Raw genomic sequence first — 25665 nt, 5'->3', positions numbered from 1 at the left:
TATGTTTTTCCTCCATAAAATCATACCTGTTGTTTGATATGATAAAGCACAGAGAATACATTTAGGTGGTCAGGTTCACTGCAGATAAAAGAAAAATGCATAATTTCTGTGTAGGTAGAACTGAGCTTGTGGGTTGTGACATACATTAGAATCTTCCAGGCTGCAGAATGTTGTAGAAGATTAAAAGAATTGCATTAATTTGTATGAAAACTATGTACATTAATATTGGAGGAAAATATATCTGTTAGGGCATGTTGCCCAGGGATACTGTAGGGATCTCTGTCCTGGGGGATTTTTAAGAGTGAATTAGACAGATTGTTGTCATAGGTTGCTGAGATACGCATCAGTCTATTTCAGTGCAAGGGGGGGATTAGAAGATTTCTTTGAGCTTCTTCTAGACCTACAATTATGTGTAGTTTTGATGGCTTTTTGTGATCTCTTTGCAGTTAGACATACTGGCTCTGAGATTACAAAATGACTGCAGAAGCTTTTGGAATATCCCTTCAGAAGTTACAGAATACCTGTTTTTATATACAGCAGGGTAAACCCACGTAAACTGCTTGTACAAGATAGGTGTAGAGAATGGAGCCTTCTATTGTGATAAATTTACATTTGCCTCATTATTCCCCCAAGGGAAGTTGGTGGTTTTCTTCTTCTGAGGGTTTTTATGAACTTTTTGTTGAAAAACGTTTTGAAGAAAAAAGACCAAGGTTAGTATTTTTAAAGTGCTGCAGTCAAGAAGCTATTAAAAGGATAGAAAGAACAGTCAAATTAAAAGAAATCCATAGAAGTTTTATGTTAGTGCATAATTCCATCAATTTGACCTGAAAAATAAATTTTAGTCATTTTTTTTCTTGCCACACCGGTTCTTCCTTGGTATAGTCTTGCTTATGGAAATTCAGAGGCCAGTGCAAAAACTATGGGCTGTTTAAATAGCTATCCTCTTTGTCTCACTGCTCCTTGGCCTGAATAAGGAGTATCTGCTGTGAGAAATAAAAAAAGCAAAAATAAATGTACTCTGTCCAAATTAGAACAAGTAAAAGCTACATGAAAGGGATGAAAATTCTGCTGAGATATGTGATTCTCACTGGAGAGTTGGCCTGTCCATTGCTGTATTATAGTATAAAAATCAAGAGAGTATCAGAAATAATTAAAAAAAAAAAAAAAAAAAAAAAAAAAAAAAAAAAAAAAGACTAAAAACCAAACTGAAGCGCAGTTAAAAAACAACTCCAGATCCTAGTACCAGCTGTAAACAGTCAGAGGTCAGAGCGGGTCTTTGCCTGGAAGAGCAGAGGAGGAAATGACCTGTGAAACCCAAAAGGGTGAGTTACTGCCAAGGGCCGGCTGGGGATGAGGGATGTCCCCACAGAGCTGAAGTCCACCGTTTCCTCTAGCAGAAAAAGCAGGAGGTTAAATCTTGATATGTGAAAAACAACATTCAATATTCCTATCTGTGCTGCATGTGCTTGATGTTGTATGAGGAATGGTAACCAATGTGCTCAGATCCTGGTACTGGAAAAACAAGACTTCTTTTGCACCAGTGTTTTGAGCTACCAGCTCTCCACTGGACCTCAGAATTTTCAGACATGAGGGATGTGGGTGTTACAGTACACAGTATTTTTCAAGTTGGGGCAAAGAAGCCCAGTGTGACTGCAATGTTGATACCAACCAGGACATGGAGGTGACTCTACCTGGGTTTTGCTCTGGATCAGGAGAACTGAAGAACTAGGGCAGATCTTTAAAGCGATCAGGTTGACATACCAGCAGTTTCTAAAAGATAAAGTACCCAGGGATTATATCACCCTCAACAGTCAATTAGTTTATGTTGCTATAAGTAACTACCATATGGCATAGCTTCTGCACCAGCTGTTTTCCAGTCTTCAATGGGTACAGGTCTACAGGGGAAACTATGCCACAGAGTTAACAGTAATTAGAATAGTGGAGGTAAATAGCATATTTTAAAGATTATCTTAAAACTTTCAGATGGGTAAGTAGTAAAGTACAAGTGGCCAGGAAGGTACTGGCTGTTGTGTGCCAGGCTGGGGATACCAGGTGCCTGCAAAGACCGTGTGTTTGCAGCAGGGTGGGTTGCAGAGGTTACAGCTGCTCCTGGTCCACAGTGGTGCAAAGCATCCAGCGTGGGACAGCAGGAAACAAATCCAGGTGGATGGCAGAAGCCTTTAATCTCATCCTGGTATCCTGAGATGCAGGCTAAGAACTGCAGAGACCAAGCAATGCTGTAACCAGTAGGAGATATTTTCCTTCAAATCCATGGCAAACAATGGCAGGCGCTGCTCCAACCTGCACCCTGCTCCTGTCTCCCTGCAGCCCTCGCCCACATAAACTGGGATTCCTCAGGGTCTGGAGGTGAAGTTATACGTCACGAGACATGTTTTGCGGCCCACCAAGGCAGAGCCAGACCATAGCTACTGCACTGGGGATAAGACTGAGTGATAAACCAGTGTTTCTACATCTGCTTAGATCTGCACCTCCAGCAAAAACAGTGCCAACCATTTATGTTTTCCCCAGCCTCTTTGCCTGCTTTCTTTTCTTTCTGTTGCAAACTGTGTTTCCTACTTTGAGAAATATTTCCACAGCACAGCCAGGCCCTGTAGAGCTGGATTTGATGCCATTCTTCCCGGTTCTTTTCTTCTAAAAGGATCATGGCCATTTCCACATTCATCTGTGTCATCTTGGTGCTGAATGATCATATGTTCAGCCAATTTGTGCTACCAGCTTGACAAGCTATTGTTTGCATACCAGAAAATTACGATTAGACTACCTTTTATTTTCTTTATTTTTTTCTGGATAGTGACTGAAAAATTGTCATGCTCTAATGTCCAAACATAAGAAGCTTTAATACCATGAAAGTTCTTGCATGTCACTCTGCAGTGGAAAATTTTAGTCTATTGTTTTGAATCACATCAAACAGCATGGCAACACAAAATGCTGCTAAGAGTTAAATACTGTAATTTATTTATAATTTAAAATGCTTCTTATTAACAAATTTCTTAACTGTGGATTTTGAAGGAATCTCTTTTCACTTTTAAAGCATTTTTGAGATTTTAATGAGTGGAAGCAGTATATAGTACCAAAGCAAACTAACAAGTGCTCTGTTTTTATCCATAAAATTTCCTGTGATATAGCTAGGTTTCCTAGATGATTCTGCAACTGAAATGGCCATATGGATGAAAGCCTCACCAAGAGAACATTTACTCTTTGTCTCACCTGGTAGTGATTATACAGCAAAGGGCAACCACTGCAGTCTGTTGGGCAGAGTATTTGAATTCCAATTTATTAGCACAAAAGTATTTCACATAATTCACACAAATGTGCCAGAAAAGTGGATATAAAATTCACAATTACAATCTCACTTAGTAAGTACAGTACTCTGATTTATATATTAGATCCAGAGCAAAATTACACATTTAAGCAGAAGTTGATACCTCTAACAGGTAGATCCTTAAATCCTTAAATTTCTCTGAGTTTTGCTTCAAGATTTTTTTTTCTTTTTTGAGTGTTTCCACTGACTTATATAGTGCTATATTTTTGCATATAACCAATTAAGCCTTAAATCTGTGGTGCCTGGGCTGGGGACAAGAGAATAATACCTTTCTACTGAGACTTTGTAATAGTAATAGTTGTATTCCAGTCTGAGAAGTATCAATGCTTATTCAAGAATGCAGAAAAAAGGTTTACATCATAATTTAGATCTAGACTATCTCTACATACTGATTTTAAAATGAAGTAGTAGCAAAGAGATGTGGGGTGTTTTTTTTTTCATTTTCTCAGTAGCACAGTCATTTAAAATGAAAACTACAAGTTTAGTCCTTACTGTGGTTTACAAAGATCTGAATGAATCACCTCTTGATGAATCACCTTTTCTTAGGCATCAGTAATTCCTTTCCAGGCTGAATCTTTCGCTGTTTTGTTGTTGTTGTGGTTGCTATGTACATACTCCTAATTTTTCTTTTTTGTGTTTCACGTATTCTTTTTAAGCTGATTTTAAATCATTTGAGACTTTTTTTTTTCTTTCCAATTCCAATGAGACAACAAAAGCAACGTAGACTAAAGGAGAGAGGTACTATCTTGGGGAGAAAGAGTTAATAGAGAAGGACATGTGAATGCTTGTCGGCAAAAAGGAGTTATTCCAGAGTGGTCTTCAAAACTTCATTAGAGATCCGAGAAATGTGCAATATTGCATTAGCTGAAAGAAAAATTCTTATAGAACAGGATTTAATGTTCTTGGAAATGTTGCAGAGTTTACTTGAAGGATAAACCCAACAATACTCTATTAAATTTATAGAGGAAATGGAAAGCAGAAACTCAGAAGACTCTAATTGGCACCTACAAATATGATCATTAGAGTGAGTTAGAAGTAATGGAGGAAATCGGAGGCAGCTCAACTCCTTAGCAGGAAGGTGGAAGTTATATTGCCACCATGTGGTAAGACTATGGAGAGCTAGAAGCAGCTACCTTCACTATCAGGATTCGATAGGAGTGCAGCAAGCAGTCAGAAATCTGCATGATTTGCTGGAAAAATATAGTATGCAAATAACATCCTGATGAGAGAGAAGCAGTGTGAGTTGAAATGCCATTTTGCTTGTGATTAGTTTGTATGGTCGGTTCTTTGGCGGTGTGTTTGTGGGGGATTTGTTTGACTTGAATTTTAATTCAATACTCTGTTACATAAAATACTCAGTGAAAAAGAAAAGTGAGCTGAGTGCAGAATTTTTTTTTTAAAAAGTTCTCTTTTTAAAATGATGTCGTTTATAAGCTTTTGTGAGTACAAAAATCCATCATTCTGCTGCATGTTTTCTTGAAATCGTCTCCAAAGTTTCTGCATTAATTTTCATTTTTCTCAAATTCTCTGATAATCCTGGGATGCTTCCCAGTTCTGTCACCTTTAGAAATATAAGCCTTAGTGTTTCACAAAGAACTTTTTAGGGCATACTATATAGACATATAAGTATTTTCAAACGGGAAGTCTTCCAGTTCTGCCTACAGCAGGATTTGGGATTCACGAAAGTGTGTCAGCTTGTTCTTTTCCCCCCAACTTTAGATCATAATTCTTCGTGACATGACAACAGGTTACTGTAGAAATTACTAGGATTCAAGAGCATGATTTCACAGCCTGAGTCGGATAAGTTTTTCACAATCCCCTTTTTGATCAGATTAACGCTGGCCCCTGAGCTGACCCGCAGCCAAGGAGAGCTGGGCAAGTCTCTCCTCCCAGACCAGGGATTGCTGGTGGCCTCACTCGCTTTCCCTTCAGAGACATCTGTCCTACTCCACTGAAAGGTACGTCTCTTGTCTTCACTGTGAAACTTTCTCTCATCTCTAATGTGTATAACATCACTTGCACAGGGTTGTTCAGGTGTCAGTGTATCAAAGTGCTTAAACTTCATGCTAAATACAGCAGTCACCTTTGTAAGAACAGCTCTCCTCCTTAGCACCCACACACTTGTAGCTGAAATACAAGAATGAAATTAAATGAGCATTGCAGATGATGCTCAGCTGTATCTCTTGGTACGTGTCTAATTATGACCTTCACTGAGGCAATTATTCTGTCTTGATCTTAATGCCTTTTGCAACCATCAATTAATAAAACTTCACATAATGTCCTGGTGGCATAGGAATTATTACCATCTTTCTAGAAACAGGCAAACTGAGGCACAATTATTGACCTGGTTTTAGAGGAGATGAGAGAAATTAGGCCACAAAACTGAGGTGAGAGTCTCACCTTGGCCCCCAGACACCAAATAAAATGCAGAGCATCACACAAAGACCCAGATCTGGCTGTTCTCAGCACATTCCTGTGATCACCCCCAGCACTGACCCCTGGCGTGTCCTCTTCAGGTTTGGTCACAGGGCATGAGGGATGCACAACTGGAGAGATTTGTCTATGTGAGTCACTGCAGGAAGGCTGGCCTGGTCCCAAGTGATTTCACCAGGAGCAGGAACCTTTCCAGTCCATCATGGGGCACCCCATGAGCAGAAGGCAAACATCTGCTGTTAAAGCTGCCCCAGTTCTGCAGGCTATTACTTCTGTTCTGCATCGTGGAGGGGCTGATGGGCTCTTACCTGACTTGCAAATCCCAGAAAATAGGAGCAGATCACTCAGTCCTTTCCTGTTTTACGCATATGACTCACAAGCATTTGCCTCCTACCTTAGTTTTGTTTTTCCTCAAAGTTGAGTCATTGTCTTGTATTTGATTTAACAACAATAGCAGATAAAAAAACAAACCCAACCACCAGCATCGGTTGCTACTGTGCAAGACTAGATCAAGAGCAGTTCTTTAAAGGAGGCTTTCAAGATAGCTAGATTAAAGATTTGAGAAACTGGTAAGAAATAGAACTGAAGAAAAACAGCTCCTAAAAGCAAAACATTAGGTTTTCATGCTATTGTGCTTTGAAAATTGAAGGCAACAGTCTGAAAACAGACATAGAAATAAATCTTACTTGATGGGAATAATCTGGAGATCATTGTATTTATTGCATTTGTTTTGATTTTCCAGCCTGCCTCAGACTGTAGGCACAGAGATGACTTGAAAGATTCAATATCTCATTTTAAAAATTAAACTTCACTTGATTATTGAACTGACCCCTACTAACCCAGAGACTGTTACGTATTATTCTGGAGTATCACCAGCAGGTTAGAAATCATGAAAATAAAACAGGAGGTAAAAGCTGTGCCCCCAATATCTGAACAGTTTCAGGTGTGAAAACTGAGGCTGTGCTGCCCCTCAGAGGCACGGCACAAAGTTGCAGTCCATGAGGAGGGAAAAGATTAATTAATTATCTTGTTTTCTCTCTCTCTCCTCTCAACCCTTCTCCCCCAACACTCTGTGTGTTGCCCAAAGGTCTGTATATGTGCAGGCTCTTGATAAAGGTCTAAAAGCCCTTGTATTTACCACTTACCCAGATTGTATTATGTGCAATGATACCCAGGAGAAATAATTTTCTAGCCAAATGAAGGTATTTATTTCCTGCTTCTCAGCTCTTTTCTCTAATATTTGGCATCTGGTACAGCTGTGGAGGTTGCATCAGCTGTTGAGGATAAAAGAAAACTGGTGGGATGGGAGGGTTCCCCATTTTAGCCAGGTCTGTCAGTGAGGCTGCTGCTCTGGCTCATGGACACTGCTGATAAACGCCAGACCTAGATCAGTGGTAGGAGAAGTTGGCATTCTTCTGCTTCTACAGCTCGAGTGACAACGCATTGAAATGAACAAGAAGTTCACTTCTGCCCACTCACAGAGTCAGGGTTCTTTTAAAAAACCCTTTTGTGGAAATGCTGAGCTCAGTTGAAATGTTACGTTGTTTGAGTAAGAACACCTTGAATCTGCATATGAGACATCTGTTATTTAAGAGCCTACCTGTGAATTTTGGGCATCTGATTTTGACCTTACTAGTGAGAACTCAACCTGGCAAATAGTGAACCAGGAAAGCCTTATATGCATCAGAAATGTTTCAATGCTTTTGTGAGATTTAAAATTATGAAAGACAGAATAATAACACCAAAAAAGAGAAATGATAACATTAACGGTGTTGTTCTGGCTTCATTAGCAGATAGCATGCAGTGCCAGATGAGAGGTAGGAGTAGTAAGACAGAAATGCAGACGTAATAACAATTTTCTTCTAGTGTGAGCTGCCATTCGGAAGTGTTGTAGTACATGATCCATCCATTACTGAGGTCCAAGGTTATCTTTAATGAGCAGATCACACAGCACAGTACTGCTGAATGGCACCTCAGCCTGAAGGGAAGTTGCAGGAAGAGTGGAGAAGCCAAGAGGTATGTTTTCCTCCACACCACTGAGTTTTCAAAACAGCAACTACAGAATCCAGTCCTGACACAGCTTCTTTCCAAGGGAGAGGAGGAAATCGGCAACGTGATGGATGTAGCCATGTTGCTCAAAGCCCAAGCACTGTCCCTAACTAAGCATATTGATTTTAAAACAGCCAAACTTTCTGGTCCCCTTCCAGAACTGGTGTTCACCTGCATGAATTGTTTGCTTGGACTGTGTAGAAATTACAGACACAAGTCCACTAAGTGCTTGGTAGTAAACAGCAGATCACAAAGCATTTGGCTTTGGTTCCAGCAAAATAACATTCCTGGGACATCCAGAGACTGTCCCTGCCCAGTGCTCTCTCATGTTTGACCTGTTCTCCTCTAGGACAAAGTATGCATTTGAAAGCACAGCTGAGAGATGGTTTAGAGGAGAAACTAGCCCTTTGCCTTCAATGCAGCAGCTAAAACGTGCCTGAAGATCAAATGTCGCTTCTCCTGTCTGACTTCACTTTAAGCTTGTAGTTTAGATTGGTGGAAACAGTGTGCACTTTGCTGAATGCTTGAAAAAGGGAAGGAAGCATAAAATAGTTGCTTGGCTGCAGTTTTCTTCAGTAAATGTCTGGTTTTGTTTTCAAGTGGAAAATAATGAATCGTGTAGTACACTCACAGGTATGAAAGGAGTAGATTTGTCTCCTTTGAACATGTAAATCCTTAGTGGACCAAGCATAACACTGTTACATTTCTTTATATTATACTGAAAATCAATAAGTGGATCCTTAGTATGCATCACTAGATACATTATTTTTACCAGTTATGGATTTGGACTTAAAACTGCACTAAGCCAGGTTTCTGAGTACACAAGGCACAGAAAGGTAATTTACAGGCAATTAGCCAACCAGGTGGTCGTGTTTATAGCAGTATATCAAGGTCTCTTTTTCAGTTCTTGAATGCAGATCTGCAGAACAGAAACCAGACATCCTGGTATCTCTCTTAAAGAAATGCTCTTCGCTCTGAAAAATAGTAAAAAACTGTGTAATCATGTTGTAACCATACTTTGAGTATTTTCACATACTAGGGGAATCCTGCTAAGCCCGATGAATATGAAACCTAGCACATAATGTGCCAACAACCTATTTGTGACATAGCCACAGACTGGAGCACACAATCTTCAGGAGCTGGAGGGAATGACAGAGGTACATCACTCTGAAGAAGCCCAAAGAGTAAATCACAGCCTCCCTCTCTGATGGATGTTCCCACACGTGGGTTTCTGTCCCCACAGGAGCAGGGCAGAGTACCCACCTCAGGGACTGCCGCAGTTCTGCGTCATCAGTGGGAAGGGATGTCCAGCCAGCCCAGAGCTGCTGTGTTTTCCAGGGGGAAAGTTAGAAAAGATTAAAGGTATCCAAGGAAGTCTTAGAAAGAAAGGACATTATATATTAAAATTGGCATCTCTGAGTGTCGCCCACATTTGAATACTCCAGGAATAACATGACTTAGAAAATTACTTTTTTTTAGGGATAAATAATAAAGGGTGAGGAGTACAACTCAGCAGTTCTGGTCCTACTCAACAAGGACAATGGTATTTTCTTTGCAATTTGATAATGTTTGCCTTCCAAACATTTTGAGGCATTTCAAAACACGTTTCATAGTCTGGTGGTGTGAAAGTACTTGCCAGCTGGGTATGTCCTATGGCATAACTGTGTCTAGTGCTAAGTAAAACCAGACCCAGTCCCCAGACCGCTGCAGGCAATAGTATCAGTCAGCTGTGATCTCAACACAGCAGTGCTGCTAACATCGTGGATGTCATGGTAAAAATATACCAGTGGAAAAAGGAGCTGCTGTAATGAGTCTTTTTTTATGTGGGAATTGTCCTCGATACTAATAGGAAGTGTTTAAGGGTAAGCAGGCTATGAGGGCCTTGGAAATGAAGATTAGTCTACGTTAGCTATTGTGAGCTGTTAGGTAGATAAAAATGGAGCCACCTCCATCCTGCCAATAAATGCAACAGATAAAGAGGGGAAAGGGGGAGAGTATTTTTTTTATGAAGCCCCTCTTAATCAGCAAAAAACAGCAGACAAAATTATCTTTGGTAGATGGGGATTTATGGGGTATGGGTTACATTTATTATCTGGTAGGTTATAAGCTTTATTATAATTTCTGGTATTTGCCTGCTACATCCTAAGGAACAATACGAGCTGGATCTAGTGTGTGTCATTTATAACTCTGTGCATGTCATTTATATGGTAATGGGGGAGTTTCCTCTCATCCCCAGCGATTTCTGAAAAATTCTATATATTGGTTCTCAGTATATTTAGCTTACTCCAGTGTAAATTAAAATGCACATTCATGATCTTTGAACAAAGCGGGCAAGGATAATTAGTAATTTGATACTGTTCTGTACAATGCAATTCAAAGTAATACTTATAATTTGCAGTTAATTAATCAGTTTTTTTTCCTTAAAATTTTTAATTGCCTTTCTATGTTATTCATTTTTAATAAGGTTTTTTCATACCAGTTTTAGATCCAATTATGCAGACAATTTATTTTTTCTGTTACTGCGTGGCTCTGTGTGTGGTGTTTATATATACATTTCTATACATTTCGGGGGGGGTTAGAAATTTTTATATGCTGGTTTATGGATGGGGTTTTTATCAGCTGAAATTAAAAAGTTGAAAATAATGGAATCAGTGTACAACTATGAGAAACAAAATACAATAGGGAGTAAAAAACTCCAATACAACAAAATTAAAGAAAAAAATTCTAAATCTCTGGAATTCCAATTAAAACTCTCATTAGAAGACTTTAATTGTTGTAGCTTTAAAGAAAACCAGTAGTCGTTAGAGACGTAAACTTTGGACTCTCCAAGGAAATTAAAATTGTCATAAATTCAAAAATAAAAATGTTAGTGAATATAGACATATGGGGGCTAGTACCTGTGATGAGAAACATGTCAGGGATCAGACCTTCACTGGGCAAGGCACTGAGTACTCTGTGCACTCCTGGCAGCTCCCCTCTCATGAGCAAGAGTTGGGTGATACCACTTTGCTCACCCCACCAGTGCCCCTTCAGGGCCCTTGGAGGCCTTCATACCCTTCATGTTCTGCAAATGTGAATGGAAACAACTCACAATAGCTTTCTTTCCACTCCTTCCACCTCACTAGAAGAGGTTTCCCTAATTTGCCTTTCCTTGTCTGGGCATGTGCTTATCACCTTAATGTAAAGGGGCTTCTAAGCAGTGGTTGCAGAAATGTCGTTTGCTGCAAACTGATTTATGGTTTGCCAGCATTTCCCTATCAGACATGATGCATATGCAAAACACTTGAGTTTTATTTATTATCTATCTCACTTATGAGAGTTTCTGTGCTGTGGATGTTGATCAGAATTACACAGACTGGGTGCCCTTGCCCTAGGTGCAGGATACCGCACAGCTTTCCCTCCTGTGATAGTGCAGCTGAAGACATCACCTGTACCCAAAACATCTGTAAGTATCTTCTGAGCATTAGTGGGGTTTAGCCTGAAGTCTGCAGCTCCCTGGAGAGAAGTGGGTAATTGCAAGTGGTCCAAGGAAGGTGATTATGCAAGCTTTTGCCAATAGATTTAGAATTATTACACAGCAGTCCACAGCTCAAAAATACTGAAAAAATAAGTATTTTGTGGCAGTAGAGATAAAAGAGATTTTGATAGGTGGACATAATCGTACAGGTATGTTTGTCTTTTTTGTGTGCTTACATGAGGCCATAGTAGAGGTCCCTCAGGACTTGCACCTGGAAAGAGCAGAATTTCTGTTCGACGTGCAAGTACCACCACTCTGATAAATACAATCAAACCACACTGATCCATCAGTGGTATAGCCTTATTATATGCCATTACCTTCATTAATAATTAATGTTTCTGTTACTTAATATTTTTTTCTGAAATGTTGCTATAAGCTAATTTGAATTCTGTTTTTATCCTGCTCTCTTTTTTTATTATTCCTGGGTAACTCTATTATAATCTCAGAGATTCCTCTGATTATTCAGTACTGTAAAATCAGATTCATCCTCTGAATCATTATTGAGCTAAATCTCTCAGACAGCCAGATCCTGAAACACTGTTCAGGTTGAAACCTCTGGGAATATTGCCATAGTTGGGCAATATAAATTCTGAGTGGGTTTTTAATGACTGTTCAATGACTGTAACAGTTTAAACTCGATAAAAAATTTGGAGATAAACTGTATTCAGCCAGTGTGCCATAGTTCTCATTTTATAAACCAGGGCTGTATTTTGCAATATTAACAGATGCTTATTAGCACTCATGCTAGGTGACTAGCAGGTGCTGCTCAGGGTGAATAAATCATGCAAGTAATTCAGAGAAAGGCAACTCGCACAAGTGCTGATAAAAGTCCATAGGGTTGAAGAATCAAGTTCTTTAATAACAATGTCAGCCTGTTCAGTCTTCTTATCTCTCATATTTCTTTATGAAACATTAAAAGAGATTGCTTTTGGGCACTTGTGTTCTTGAACTATTGCAATCATCTAATGAATTTTTGATAGTCAAATTCACAGGGTTTTGTGATCACTAACTTTCTTGATATGCCTGTAGCTATTGAAATGGATCCCTTGTGTCAAGGTTGGCTGTCCATCTTCCTCCTATCATAAAACCCATAGATTAGTTGGGAATAACCTGTAACTTTTAATTTAAAGGAAAGGTGAAGTGGAAGCTACTTGAGCAGGTTTGAATAGAGTAATATTCAGCATATAATGAAAGCCTTGATTTGTCTCACTGCATTGCACAGATAAGCAAATTGTATTTCCACCCACAGCAACCTGTTAAATGGCAGAGGAAGAAAAAAAAAAAAAAAAGAAAAGAAAAAGGACTTGACTATAAGAAGCCCTACTGCATCCAGTCAATTGGGCAACATGAATTCTACCTTGTCTAGGTCCTTAGCAATTGAAAAGGGACAATACGACCTTGCAATGAACATTTTCCCACAGCAGTGAGCTACAGTGCAAATTACTTAGAAGGCTTTTGCCAGGAAAAGTTTCTACAGATTTAGTGCCTCTAGCTAAGAGGCTTTCATGGAGAGCTGACAACAGGCTGTGGGTCTATGTTTATACCAGGTGATGGAAAAATACATTCTTATTATGTATTAGTGGCATACAGTAGTGTGACACTGTGGACAGGTTTTCTAGATGCATTTGCAATTTGGAGTGAGTGTTAGAAACAGGAATATCTGACAATATGATCTCTAAGTAATATTTCAACTTTGATAATTCAGTCCCCCTTTTCATTATTACATCTGGACATTCTGACAGATCACATACTTGCCTGTGTTGATGAAATGTCTGCATGTCCATCTAGCCAGCATGGTCCAAGAAGTTTCTACTGTGGCCAAGATTGACTCACACTACCAGAGGAGGAAACTTGGTAATTGTTAGTAGCTATTGCAAGCATTAATTTTTAATGCTTTTGAAAGCAAACAACTAAGGGTTGCTAAGGATGATGCACAGGGGAGAAAAAGACAGAATCACAGGGAAGAAAACTTCTGAAAAGAGCAGAAGGAGGATGTGGAGTCAACTCAGTGCTGTTCTGCCATGTTTGTCTAAAGAAGACAGTGTTTGTTTCAAAACAGGCCCCAAAATACTGATGTGTCCTCAGAATAGTATGTCACTGTCTATGACATGTGGTAACCCTGCCTGCTTGCCCTGGTTGCTCTGGATGGGGATCCAGACCTCCTGGGGAGCTGTTTGTTGCTCCTGGTGGAGACACAGGGTTCATGTGAGGTCTGAGGGACGGTTCCTCTCCGTGGCTTTTTGCACTTCAAGTGGGATTTGTACAGCTGAGTGTGCCCAGTGTGTCAGGATGGCCTGGAGGAGCCCCCAGCCCCAGCAGCCATTTCCAAATAGCTGAATTCTTCTCTTACTTGTGAGAATCCGCCTGCACTTCTCAGATGACATCACACACTTGAGTGAATCTGTTTTGTTTTTTCTTTTCAACAAATCCATTTGAATGAATGAGGGAGATTTTAAACATTTGTGGTTTCTTAGTTATTACAGCCTGAGCCTGGCCTCCTGCATGTATCCTGGTAGGAACTGCAGAGATGTAACTGAGGACAGAATCAGGCTGGTAGTCAATACCACCAGCATTTTGAAGCCTCCAAGCACTCAGAGAGCAAAGAAGGTCTGGCAGCTACTTGTCAATAACCTTGTAAACAACACCCCAAAGCCCTGACTCATATAACAACTACAGAATCCTTTACTGTTGGAAACACAACAAATTAGAAGAATCAATGGACCAAGGAAAAAAAACCTCAAGCATTAAACCAGCAGTTTTGATGTCGGTGACACGAGTAGCCTCAGAAAGTCTGTGTCAGTAACTTGATGCCATACTAACATGATCTCAGTCCTCCTCCATGGGGAGAGGTGTCCTAAAGATTGTCCTCAGAGAAACAATGGTGGGTATTACTGGTAGTTGGGACTATGGATAAGGAGCCCAGGTTGGATTGGTCAGGATTTGGCCAGGCTGGCTGGCAGAGTTGCCTCTGGTGTGCATGCTCTGGCTCTGCTGGACACTCCCTATCTCTGTGTTGTTCCCTCAGGGATCCTTGTCAGGTATCAGCGATCATCCAGGGGTGACGCGTCTTCTGCTGGAGCATGGCAGCTTGTGGTGGTGTTACACAGGGTCCCTTCATCTCACAGAAGCAAAGGTGGAGCACAGCCCGTTTTCCTTCAGATTTCATTTCATGGTGTTTCCATCATTGCTGAGCTTGGGATTGGCTCAGGCCATGCAGCAGCTCTGGGGCCTACATAAGAGGTGTGGAGGCAAGACACGACCTTGTTGACCATGCATAATGCATGGAGAGTCCTATGCAGTTGTCCTCAGTGCCCAGCATGAACCAGCTCCCCAAAATGAGCTTCTCTCCAGGTCCCCAGCATCTGGGCAGAGGGAGTCAGAAAGCACTGGCCAAACCCTCTCTCGCTGTCTCAACACAGTGCACGACTGCGTGAGTGGAAAACAACGTGTGTTCAAGCAATTAAACTGCATGACTAAGGGGAAATAAATGACACTTGCAGCCCACACCTTCCCAGTGCTTGAGGAGATGCAAATCTCCCGACTGGCCTCCTTTCCCCAAGATGAGAGGCTGCCACTTCTTTCTGTCTGCTGAACACATGGGAACTTCTTTCCCGCATCTGTTCAGCTCCATGGCTGCATAATGCTGCTGCCATCAGGTGGTGAGCTTCCTGGATCAAGGATTTCATGTTTAAAACATGCTCTCTAAAGCATGTCCTCAAAAATGCCACAAAAGCAAGTAGTACTTTACTCTTCATAAGCTTGTCCTCTGTCAGTGGCAGAGGAGGCCGTGTGTTTCACGTAGGAGTGAAGGGTCACTGGTGTGAGTGCTGCAGCTCGGGTTTTCTTAAGGATCTCTTGGATGATGCCACAAACAACTTGAGAATGGTTGTTGTCTGCATGAAGGGGCTGTGGGATTGGGCTGAGCCTGGAGTTTGGGCTCAGCCGAAAAAATACTTTTTTTTTTTTTTTCCACAGAAGGTAGTTGGATTGTTTAGTGGCCCTGCAAAATTACTTTTTTTCCACCTGACTCAATTAGACAACTGTGAAAGAGGATTAATTGCACTGAAATCAATAGTGCTGCAGGGCTATTGCTGACACCAGCACAAAATAATGTCAACACAGGCAAATATAGATTGTATATAGTAATATAAACCAGTTTTATACTATTTGCATACACATAACTACTTTTACATCCATTTTATACCTATTACAATGACGTAATGGAAATTGGTGTAGATCTACACTACAGCAACTGAGAGAAAAATTTGCTTGTGTGTGTATGAAAGATGGCACAGTGGTCTTCTAAAGCCATCCCTGAAACACGTGTCAGTGAAGGCCGATATGAACAATATGTTTTCCCTAACTGGGCAAAAATACTTGCTTTCAAACTATACAATAGTAATCAATTTGGAAGGGTGGTTGGTGCTTTGAGATGATCTAGTAATTGATTTTAAAACAGATGGCAGCTGTCAAATAAGCATTTGTATTTATTTGATGTTTCTATGAGAACCCTTGGGGTTTTGCTGTCTCAGAAGTCTTTGTTTTCTCCTTTCCTAGACCCCCTTCCTGTTCTCTGATCTCTCTTCCTCTTATGTTCTTTTGACGCTTCCTACTGACAAATTCTTTTGAGCTTTCTTTCCTAATGTAAGCCATGGCCTTTATGTTAGGCTTTAATTTCATTTTCTTTAAAATTCCTTTTTATTAACAGTTTTAATAAAACAGCAGAATGTCTTCAGCACACCAAATACTTAATGATCTGAGCACCAGCTTCAATACACCGCACAAACTAAACCACTGATTATGCTTCCTGGAATTGCTGCACTTTGCCACATCAGCAATAAATAACATAGAAGGGGAAGTTCCCTCTGTCAGAGAAGATCTTGCATAATACTTTTTTAAAAAATTAAAGTATTCTGAAATTAATGGGTCTATTAACAGAAAATTAGATGTTTGTGTGTGTACGCATGTATCTATCTACTCAGAGGAGAATCAAACTATTTATTATCTGGTTTTATCTTCTGTGGGCACAACATTAATAATATTGTTTTTATTTCATACTGAAGAAGAAAATGCAATGTCTGGAACAAGAACAAAATTTTAATTGTACAAAAGAAATTGATTTATTTAATAGGTAAAACCTCCTAAGTGCTTGTATCCATTACATCCTTATTTTGACCTCTTGAGATGCAGAAAGCCTCTACTCTTCTAGATGCAGTTAAAAAACCCTTTCTGCTCAGTCTCGAAGGACACCTTCTCAGTTGTTATAAATGGAAGTTATTTTTTTGAAGTTAATGACACTGCAGTTGTTAACTGCAGCTCATCAGCTAACACGAGGGGATTCACCAAGGGTGGACACACCACTTACATCTTGTACACACCATTCAGATCTCCAGAAGATCTCTTCTTTAACTGCAGCATGGATCTATGAGTAACATTTTCCTTGGAAGATAAAAGGTTAATTTCTTTGCATTCATTGTAATATTTTTCCTGTGCCGCCTTATTAGAAGATGTTAGCAGTTAAAGATTGAAAAGCTCTTAGGACCAGTCTTTCACTGACTTGTTCACTCCTGTAGAAAGGCTTTGTGTACCACTGACAGTGGGGCTGTGTTGGTTTGATCACCACTGCGCTCCCAACTAGGGGTGGCAACATGGACACATGGGCACGGGCACATCTGGAGAATGGCTGTGGAGTGACGGGATCCTGCCTTGTACAGAGCAGAAGCATGTGGGCAGCCAAAGGAAAGTGGCTGATCAGGGTGGTGTCTCCAGCTGTTTTTGTTGTATATTGTACAATACTGGGGTATTGATGCTAGTAGATATATAGCCTTGGTGGGTAAATTATACAGCTAATACAGCTATATGCCTCTGTTAACTGTGATGACAGAAAAACAAATTTTTTTTTTTACCTGAAAATTATTTCATTATTATTTTTTCTTAGTTTTTCCTCCTATCATCATATTCATTCTTTTTGGGGGGAAGTAATAGAAAGGGGTTGCAATAGTATCTGTCAGAGGACTGGTCTGTCCAAGCATCCTTGTCTTCTTGTGCTAGTCTCTGTTTCCATTAACTCACACTTGCAAGTTACAAGTTCTTTGTGATGACTTCAAAAACTGAAAGAAAGCACTAAGCTACCAATGGATTTCCCAGGCAGTCATTGGTGAAGGCTTTGGCATTTCCCTAAAAGCAAGCGAGAACTTTACCTCCTTCAGCAGAAAGGCCTGATTCTCAAATATGACTCGGGATGGACAAAGAACTAGTTAGATTTTTAGAAATGCATGAAGAAACCCCATGGCCATGGTGTTTACATGTACCTATTAACAAAGAGTATCTCTGCCAGTCTAGAACTCAGCACAAGCCTGAGAAGTAGAGTTATCATAGAAATGTCTGTTGAAATACCAGAATGGCAGATTATGGTTCAGAATATTAAAACCATCTGTGTGGATTTCCAAATGTGGTTCATATGACAGGTTTTAACCAGAATCTGCTGGTTGCCGCTGAGGTTGCAGAACATAAAGTGCTCATACTTTTCCCTGCATTGACTCTGTAAGAAAAAGCAGAGGTTTGGGTGCACTCCAGTGGGTCTGTTAAGTGCTTAAACAGAGATGGAAATGAAAATTAAGTGTTTGATTTCTATGGCCAGACCTCCACTAAAGGTGCTATACAAGTATCAAAAGGAATAGCAAAATCCACTTGCGAAGATTCTTACATGATTGGGATGGATAAATAGTCCATGAAGGAGGGAGCCAGATCATATGCTGAAATCTCTTCCAGCCCTATTTACTATGATTCCTTGAGAAGTTTGTTACCTAAAGTAAGATACAAGTGCCCATTTCACTGCTCTTGCAAGTACTGCTGGCATAAACTCACAGTTTGAAATAAACAGATGCTTCCTTTCCTTGTATATACGTGCTGGGCTAGTTTTGGATAATGCACCTGATAGAAGTGTCCATGCAATCTGACCAACTGTGCAGTCCATCCAGAGATTGCCCTTATGCTATCACAGCCAAATGCTACATGTTAAACTGAGGTTCGTCACATCTTGTTACTTGACAGCTGAGAACCACAGCAAAGGACTCCTCCTTTCTGCTTCCTAATGATGGTCAGGAAAGCATCTATCAGGAAACACGTTCTTCTGAAGAGATGGCATTCCTGCTTGAGGGCACCCTGATTCACTCTGGGTATAATTCAGGTCTTGATACCAAAGACTACCACCTATGTAACACACTGAATGCAGTAACCTTTAATTCAGCTCAGGGAAGATGCCTCTTGTCACACCTGTATTATTGTCTCCTTTCTTTTCTCATCCAGTGATATTAAAGTCTCTAAAATGGATATATACCCAATTGTCCCTGAATATACTCCAGCCTAGGACTTCAAATGCTCCTCCTGAGGGTCGATTAACTTAGAAGACTGTTTCACACAGCTTTGAAATGATCATTCAATTGAGTCTTATTCAGCTATACACATACTGTAACGCTTCTTGAGCATAAACATTTCACTGGATTACCAGCTGTCTAATGCATGTCCCCACCAAAAAGTCACACCTTATAAGCAAGGTCATCCAACTGTTTCAGAGTGATTCAATATTGAGTGTGCTAAAGTGGAATAAGCATTGACTTGTCTCAGACACTGTGGCTGATTCCAGCCGCCCAGAGTGAACAGTCCTTGTTTAGTTAGAGCAACTGCACACTTCATTCTCACTATTTTTAGGGTTTGCACACCCCAGTGTGATGGCTGGCAAGCAAAGCTATGGAAAAAGAAGATGCACAGAGCCATCAACTCTGTGACCAGGCTGTGAGCCACCAGACTGTGAGGAATCTCTGCAGCAAACTCACAGCATCCCTACATCATGTAGCACCAAGCAACTGCAAGCTTTGAGGAAGAAAGCCAAAGTTTAGATCAATTATAATATTATAATTTGATCAATTATAATATAATTACATTATACTAGGAGGCTATGAGGTATATGTGGAGAAGGGCTTTGGTGTTTAAGGAGAAACTGTTTTCTTTTATATGCGAAGTGGGTTCTGAACTGACTTTAGAAAGACCCAAGAGTATTGATGCAACTGTTTTTTCTGAGCATGTGGTAAACACAAGCGCAGAAACTAAAGTGTCCCCATGAACAATTTGTCTACAAATTGTATTTTACTTTCAGCTGAAACTTTCTGGTATTAATACATTTTATATTTCATAAGGATGTTCTCTGGTTTGCTGAAAATGGCAAGGTCCTGGCTTTGTTTCAAGGCAAAGGTTCACACAATTAAATCTTATTAACAGAGGACCACAAAACCTGCACTAAACCCTTTCTTGGCATGTGACCTTCAGGAGAACTGCTTCATTAAGTCTGAGATCCTGAAGAAAATGTTTGCTGAATAAAGTAATTCCTAATTAATGTTAAAATGTCAAGGATTCATCTGCCGTTTTTGCTCCTTTTCCTTTATACTCTTTAATTATCTCTTTAAAGAGCAACAACAACAAAAGTCAAAAGCAGCATTTTTAAATGTGCACACAATAGGTGGGACAACACAGCAAAGCAAATTTGCCAGAGATGTGCTTTCCCATGTAATATTTGCAACTTTCTAGACATCTTTCCAGAATCTCACTTAGATGTTACTATGAAGTATTAATTTGTTATTTGTAGCAGGCGTAACTATTGAGGGTGATTTTCCCTTGCACCCTTTCTAATGTTACCTTGAGTTTTATCTCTGTGCTATATCGAAGTCTGGAGTAACAAACATGTTCATTTGATCTATGATGAATATAATTGTCTGTCTATTCTCCAATGATCACTCATCCAGGATTTTTTTAAAATAATAAAACAGTCTTTGGTGAGTTTCTACTCTTCTGACCAGAGGGACATTCTGATTGGATCGAGGGGTCACTATAGGGTGGTGTACAAACATGATGGGTCTGAACTCTGAAAATCCTCATTCATTTTTGCAATGACTAGCGATAACAGCAGACACTGGAGCTGCTTGGACTTGTTCAGCAGGACTTCAGTGTTGAAGGCTTGGGAACACTCTGCAGCCTCTTTTATTCTCATATTAAAGTAATGGGACCTGTCTTCCTGCCCATCAATCTGTACAGCATATGGAAGTCCTTCTGCTATGGTTTAAATAGGAATGACTCATGATATTAAGCCTCTTAATGAAAATGGATTACATTATTGCCTTCCACAAAATGGGAGGTTTAAAAAGCCAAGTTAGTGTCTTCCAAATGTCAGTAACTGAAAAGACTTTGGACAAAGAGTAAATGTTATAGCTTTTCTGGATATCTATAAGCTGAGGTCATCTTTGCAATGAAGAATATTAAATTATAAGAAAAGGTATTAGAAATTCAGAGTTCTTTCTGAATTTGTGCTTAACGAGATTTAGATTCTGCTAGTTTCAAAATAATTTCTTATGATGGCAATCTTGTTTTCTCCTTAAATAGTTGAACTCTGACACATTTGTATTGGCATCTTTCTGAGTACCGTTTCAATAGCAACTACATTATTCAAACCACCAGAAAATCTGGAATCCCCAGATTCAGTGGTAAAAAAGATCAGTCTTTGACCCTGGCTATTTATGTAATACCGCTTTGCAAAAGTGATTAATTACATGAAACAGCGATAAAAGTCAAGATCATATCCAGGCCACAGACTGTAAAACCTGATGCCTTGTACAGTGTTACAAAGTTCCAGCACTGCATCACTTACAGAAAATTGCTATTTTTGTTTGTTCCTAACTGGCAACAGTGCTTAGGAAGGTTTAAATTGTAGCTGAAGCACTTGTATCTAGGTATAAATGCTATTTGAATCCATTAATATGTGTCTGGTATGACTTTGTGAACTCTTTATGGAGGAGAACTAAAACCTCAGTCATCACAGTGCTCTGTTAGCCCTGAGGGAGCATCGACTGTGTTAGCATCAGGCAGGTAGGAATCCAAGCTCTGCCAACGTGTGCATCTCTATATGTTCACATATCCATGTACAGGATGCAGAGTGGGAGCAGCAGAGCCTTTTATGCTGTCGTGAATATGTGTACTAATATGAATAATTCGATGTTTCTTGAGCAAGATAATTATGCTTAATAACCTATATATTCACAGTAATTGTTATCAGTTGTGTTCATTTGTGTATATGGAATAATTTAATGAGCATTTTTAATTGATATTCCTGAGACATCTTCCCTGTGCTGTGATTAGACTGGGATTTTCATATCTAAGCTGCTTCATTTATTGATAACTAGTAATTTATGTCTAATAGCCATTTTTCTGTTCTCTCTCTCGCTCTCTCTTTTTTTTTTTTTTTAATTAGAGGAGATCTTGAAGACGCATATTGCTCATTGGTGGTCTCCTGATGGCACCAGGTTAGCATATGCAACAATTAATGCCTCCAGAGTCCCCACCATGGAAATCCCAGTATACACTGGCAGCCTTTACCCTACTGTTAAAACCTATCATTATCCAAAGGTAAGGGAAAATAAAACAAACAGTCCTGTTATTCTATCAAAAAAAAAAAAAATCCAGTAGGTTCAGAGAGGAGACTAATAGTGCACATTCATAAGCAATGAAAATAAACAGATCTAAGGGAAGATCAGCTGTTCCTCAGTGTATGTTGTCTTCATTACACTTTAGTTGCCTTTATAAAATTGCCCTTTTCTGATTTGAGAATTAGTCATTCTAAATATAATTAAAATAAAATTTTAAAAATCTGTTTTGTGCTTCCATGCTAGATAGAAGTCTGAGAGTTTGGAAGCCAGCATTTCTGCATTTAGATAAATTTTATTTTCTATAGAAGGAAAATGTAGTATTTGGGCTTCCTTAGAATATCCGAGATGACCTAATGTCAGAAAAAATAGTCTGGTTTTGAAGACACATAGTGCCTGAACATTGCAAAGAATACAGTGAAAGACAGAGAAGACTTAAGAGCCAATCTTCCCCTGATTGCAGAGGCCTGTAGAGAAGTCCTGCAGTGGGTACACAGCACCAGCACAGCTCTCTAACAGTATTAATACACTGCTGCTGTTATTGCTGTAATTTTCTGCTATAAGACAGTACAGGAGTGTACTGTGCTGCAGTCATTTCTTATGGGTGTCTCGTTTTATGCACTGATTACCTAAGACCTCGCATGTTGGTCCAAATTGAACCATAATTTAACAGGAGAGAGATCCACATATATGCAGGTTTTGTGGAAAGTAACAATGATTCAGCAGGGGATGCCCTTTCCTACAATACAGAATGAATCAGTGATTTACTATATTTACCATCATCCTGGTAGACAACCTTTTATGAAAAGATAAATAGCAGTATTTCTAGCTGCCATGAAAAGTAGCATTATTTTTTACCAAGGCTAGAGATGTTCTAACTAAAATTACCCCTTGCAATGTGCTTGCCAGCCTTTCCACACTTCTGTGCCACAGCACTACAGTCACAATTTCCCTGTGAACTACCGCAGCAGTCCAGACTGTAAACCCATACAGTGGGAATGCATTTTACAATCCAGGGGGATGTAATAAAGCAAAACCATTCTATGTTGTATAAAATACAGTAATTTATTCTTATTTTAAAATCCAGGCTGGAATGGAAAATCCAACTATTTCTTTGCACGTGATTGGTCTGAACGGACCTACCCATGACCTGGAAATGACTCCCCCGGATGATCAGAGAATGAGGTAGGTGCTTTCTTACCCTGATATGCTGGACCCCAATTCTCATGGGACTTTAAATCCATAAGAACACATTCATTTCATATGTAATCACTGGCATTGTAGGAGGGATATTGTCTGCAGCCTGTATGAAAGACCGTGAAGCAGAAACGGGACAGCTCTATAACATCGCAAACATGAGCTCACAGCTTTGTGATGGGAACATAGAAATGAAACCAAGCAGACATTCTGCAAATACATTGCCCAATCTTCATTAAAAATAATAAAGCAAGCTCTCTGCTGTTTTTAGGGCAAGCGTATTTTAGAAGTTGGCCTGCAATTCAGCCAACTACTTAGACACCCATTTCTAATTAAGAAAGTGCTTAGGTCTGCATTCAGCAAGAGTTTGAAAGTTTGGCTTGGTCTTCAGCATGTGGTCAAAGCTTGAGTTACATTTATGGGTCTGTCGACAGTTGAAAGGAGGATCACGTTGTTCAGGAAAGAAGCAGCTTTAGGTAATGCATAGCACTCGCCCCTGCAAAAATCAGAATCCAAATCCAGATTTCTGTAACTTTGATTTAAACTTGAAATAGCTTTATTGAAGGCCGGGAGAAATCAAGTCTCAAGTATCAATGAAATCTCAAGTATCCATAGTGACCCCTCCAAATGCAATGCTGCAAAATAATCCTCCCAGCAATTCACTTGTTCTTATAGGAGCATCCAACCAACATGCATGCTCACCTTTTTTTACTGATTGCTAAATTAGATTGCTGGATCTGTAATTCCAGTGCCAATAAAGGTAGAGGTACAGCACAGAGCTAATGAAACAGGACAGCTTGGAGGGTAGGAGAGGGTGCAGGGTTGCTCTTCATTGTGCATGGTAAATATATAAGACCTGTGCATAGAATGTGTAGTCATCTGATGAGAGGATGCTAAACTAGTGGAATTATTTACGGTGAGAGTTGCCCTTCTTTGCTAGGAAAACTGGTGCCAACCTCAGAACACGTTTTCACAGAATAATTCTAAAATACTCCAAATCCATTTATGCAGCAAAAGATGTATGACCTGTGACCAAACTGAAAGGGCGTAACTGCACTCGTCTTTCAAAAAAACAACTTCAGAACTGTATACAGCAGGCAGCAGTTCAGGATCACGGTATCCCCATCGCAGTGTCTGATCACAGAACTGCAGCTCCTGGGCAATATAATTTCTCTGTTGGTAGCATACTCTGTAGACACAGAGGCTCAAAACCATTTTAATTACAGTAGTAACTTCAGACTGTGGGATCCAAGTGTTGTTAATAAATTTGTCCTATGTGGTTATGGGTGGCTGTAATTTATTTGGTTGCAATCAATATTGTAAAATGATGCAAAATATATCATAATTAATTAGTCTCTTTATATTTCATCAGAACCATGGCAGTTTCCATCCCTAAGGCATGATATAAGTAGTGCTGCTAGAGCAATAGGGGTGCATTTTCATTATGCATATGTTTTCTGAAATGGGAGGATTAGTGTGATAACATTTCATTAGAACAGACAAGAGGGATGTACCGTACATTTAGTTACAGAAGGGAGTTTCGAAGAAGCAGGGGAAGCTGGTGGTAAGGATCTTCAAGCAGAGCAGTCCTATCTAAAGCATTTCAATGTGCTCAATCTGTTAATGCAGATGACATATGGACAGAGCAGCACTTCTTTGTGTTCTTTTTATCTGGAGCAAAGTGGTTTAGTACAATTAATAAAGCTGAGAATAAAGTGAAGATATGCCAGGGTCTTTTTTCTTTCAGAATTAAAGGAAGTCATAAATTTTCCACAGAATTGGGATGTTTCTCAGTGGAAAAAAACAAAACAAAACAAAACAAAAACAAAACAAAAAAGCCCAAATAAAACCTGATGATGGGAAAACATTTTTGAGGGAAATGTACAATTTTGATAATTTTTCCTTCTTAAAAATCTGTCATTCTGAGCATTTTTGCCAGATTTTCTCCAGTTCCATGCTTTTCTGGGAGAAAAAGAAAGTGAAAGGAAGATGTGGAAATTGCAGGGGAAAGAAAAAAGTGTTGTAACACTTAATACCTGACAGCATATTTTATTTTGGTAAAAACCATTGGACCCCAAGATTTAAATCAGCAGGTGGTCAGAATTAGACCATGATTCAACTTATTTCTCATGTAATATTTGCATCCCAGGTGGCAAACTGAAGAAATATGTTATCTCCCCTATGTGCAGAAATCAGCACTGGCCTTTGCATGGGTCATAAACAAATAAATAATGGAGAAACTCAGACAACTCCAGTGTGGATCAGAGGCAGGAGCCAGCTGTGCCCCAGGGACTGTGGGCTGGGCTGCTGTCTGTCATTTGTCCACATAATATATCATTGTCTGTTCTTTGTGGTGTTTATGGCTTTACTACTGTTGTCATAATTTAAGTATTCATATTTTAGATTCATACTTCCAGAAAGCAGCCAAGTAAAGTTAGGGTATGCATAAGGGCGATACACAGTTACCAGTCTCGGATGATTACAAACCCAACCATCAACATCTTACTGGGAGGGGAAATGGGTTTGAAAGCTCAGCATCACTGCACCCTTCCTGAAGGGACTCAGACAAGCTATTCCTTTCCTTTGGGAGGATGTAACCTGCTCTGATGTGAATATCTACACACAAACTTGTTGGGCACCTGATTTAGATTTCACTC

At 39.7% G+C, this 25665-nt stretch overlaps 1 protein-coding gene across 2 annotated transcripts in view; it reads left to right on the top strand.

The window, feature by feature from the left end:
• Positions 1-25665, top strand: part of DPP6 (dipeptidyl peptidase like 6) — a 327308-nt gene that overhangs the window by 245047 nt on the left and 56596 nt on the right. For both annotated transcript variants that reach the window (XM_026841734.1, XM_026841733.1), the window contains exons 9-10: positions 21640-21794; positions 22899-22996. In XM_026841734.1, the coding sequence (XP_026697535.1) occupies positions 21640-21794; positions 22899-22996 (253 nt within the window). The remainder of the gene's footprint in view (positions 1-21639; positions 21795-22898; positions 22997-25665) is intronic.

Source organism: Athene cunicularia (genome assembly GCF_003259725.1).
Source record: "Athene cunicularia isolate RWA chromosome 2 unlocalized genomic scaffold, athCun1 chr2_part1, whole genome shotgun sequence".
Taxonomy (NCBI): Eukaryota; Metazoa; Chordata; class Aves; order Strigiformes; family Strigidae; genus Athene; species Athene cunicularia.
This window is presented reverse-complemented; position numbering and strand designations above follow the sequence as displayed.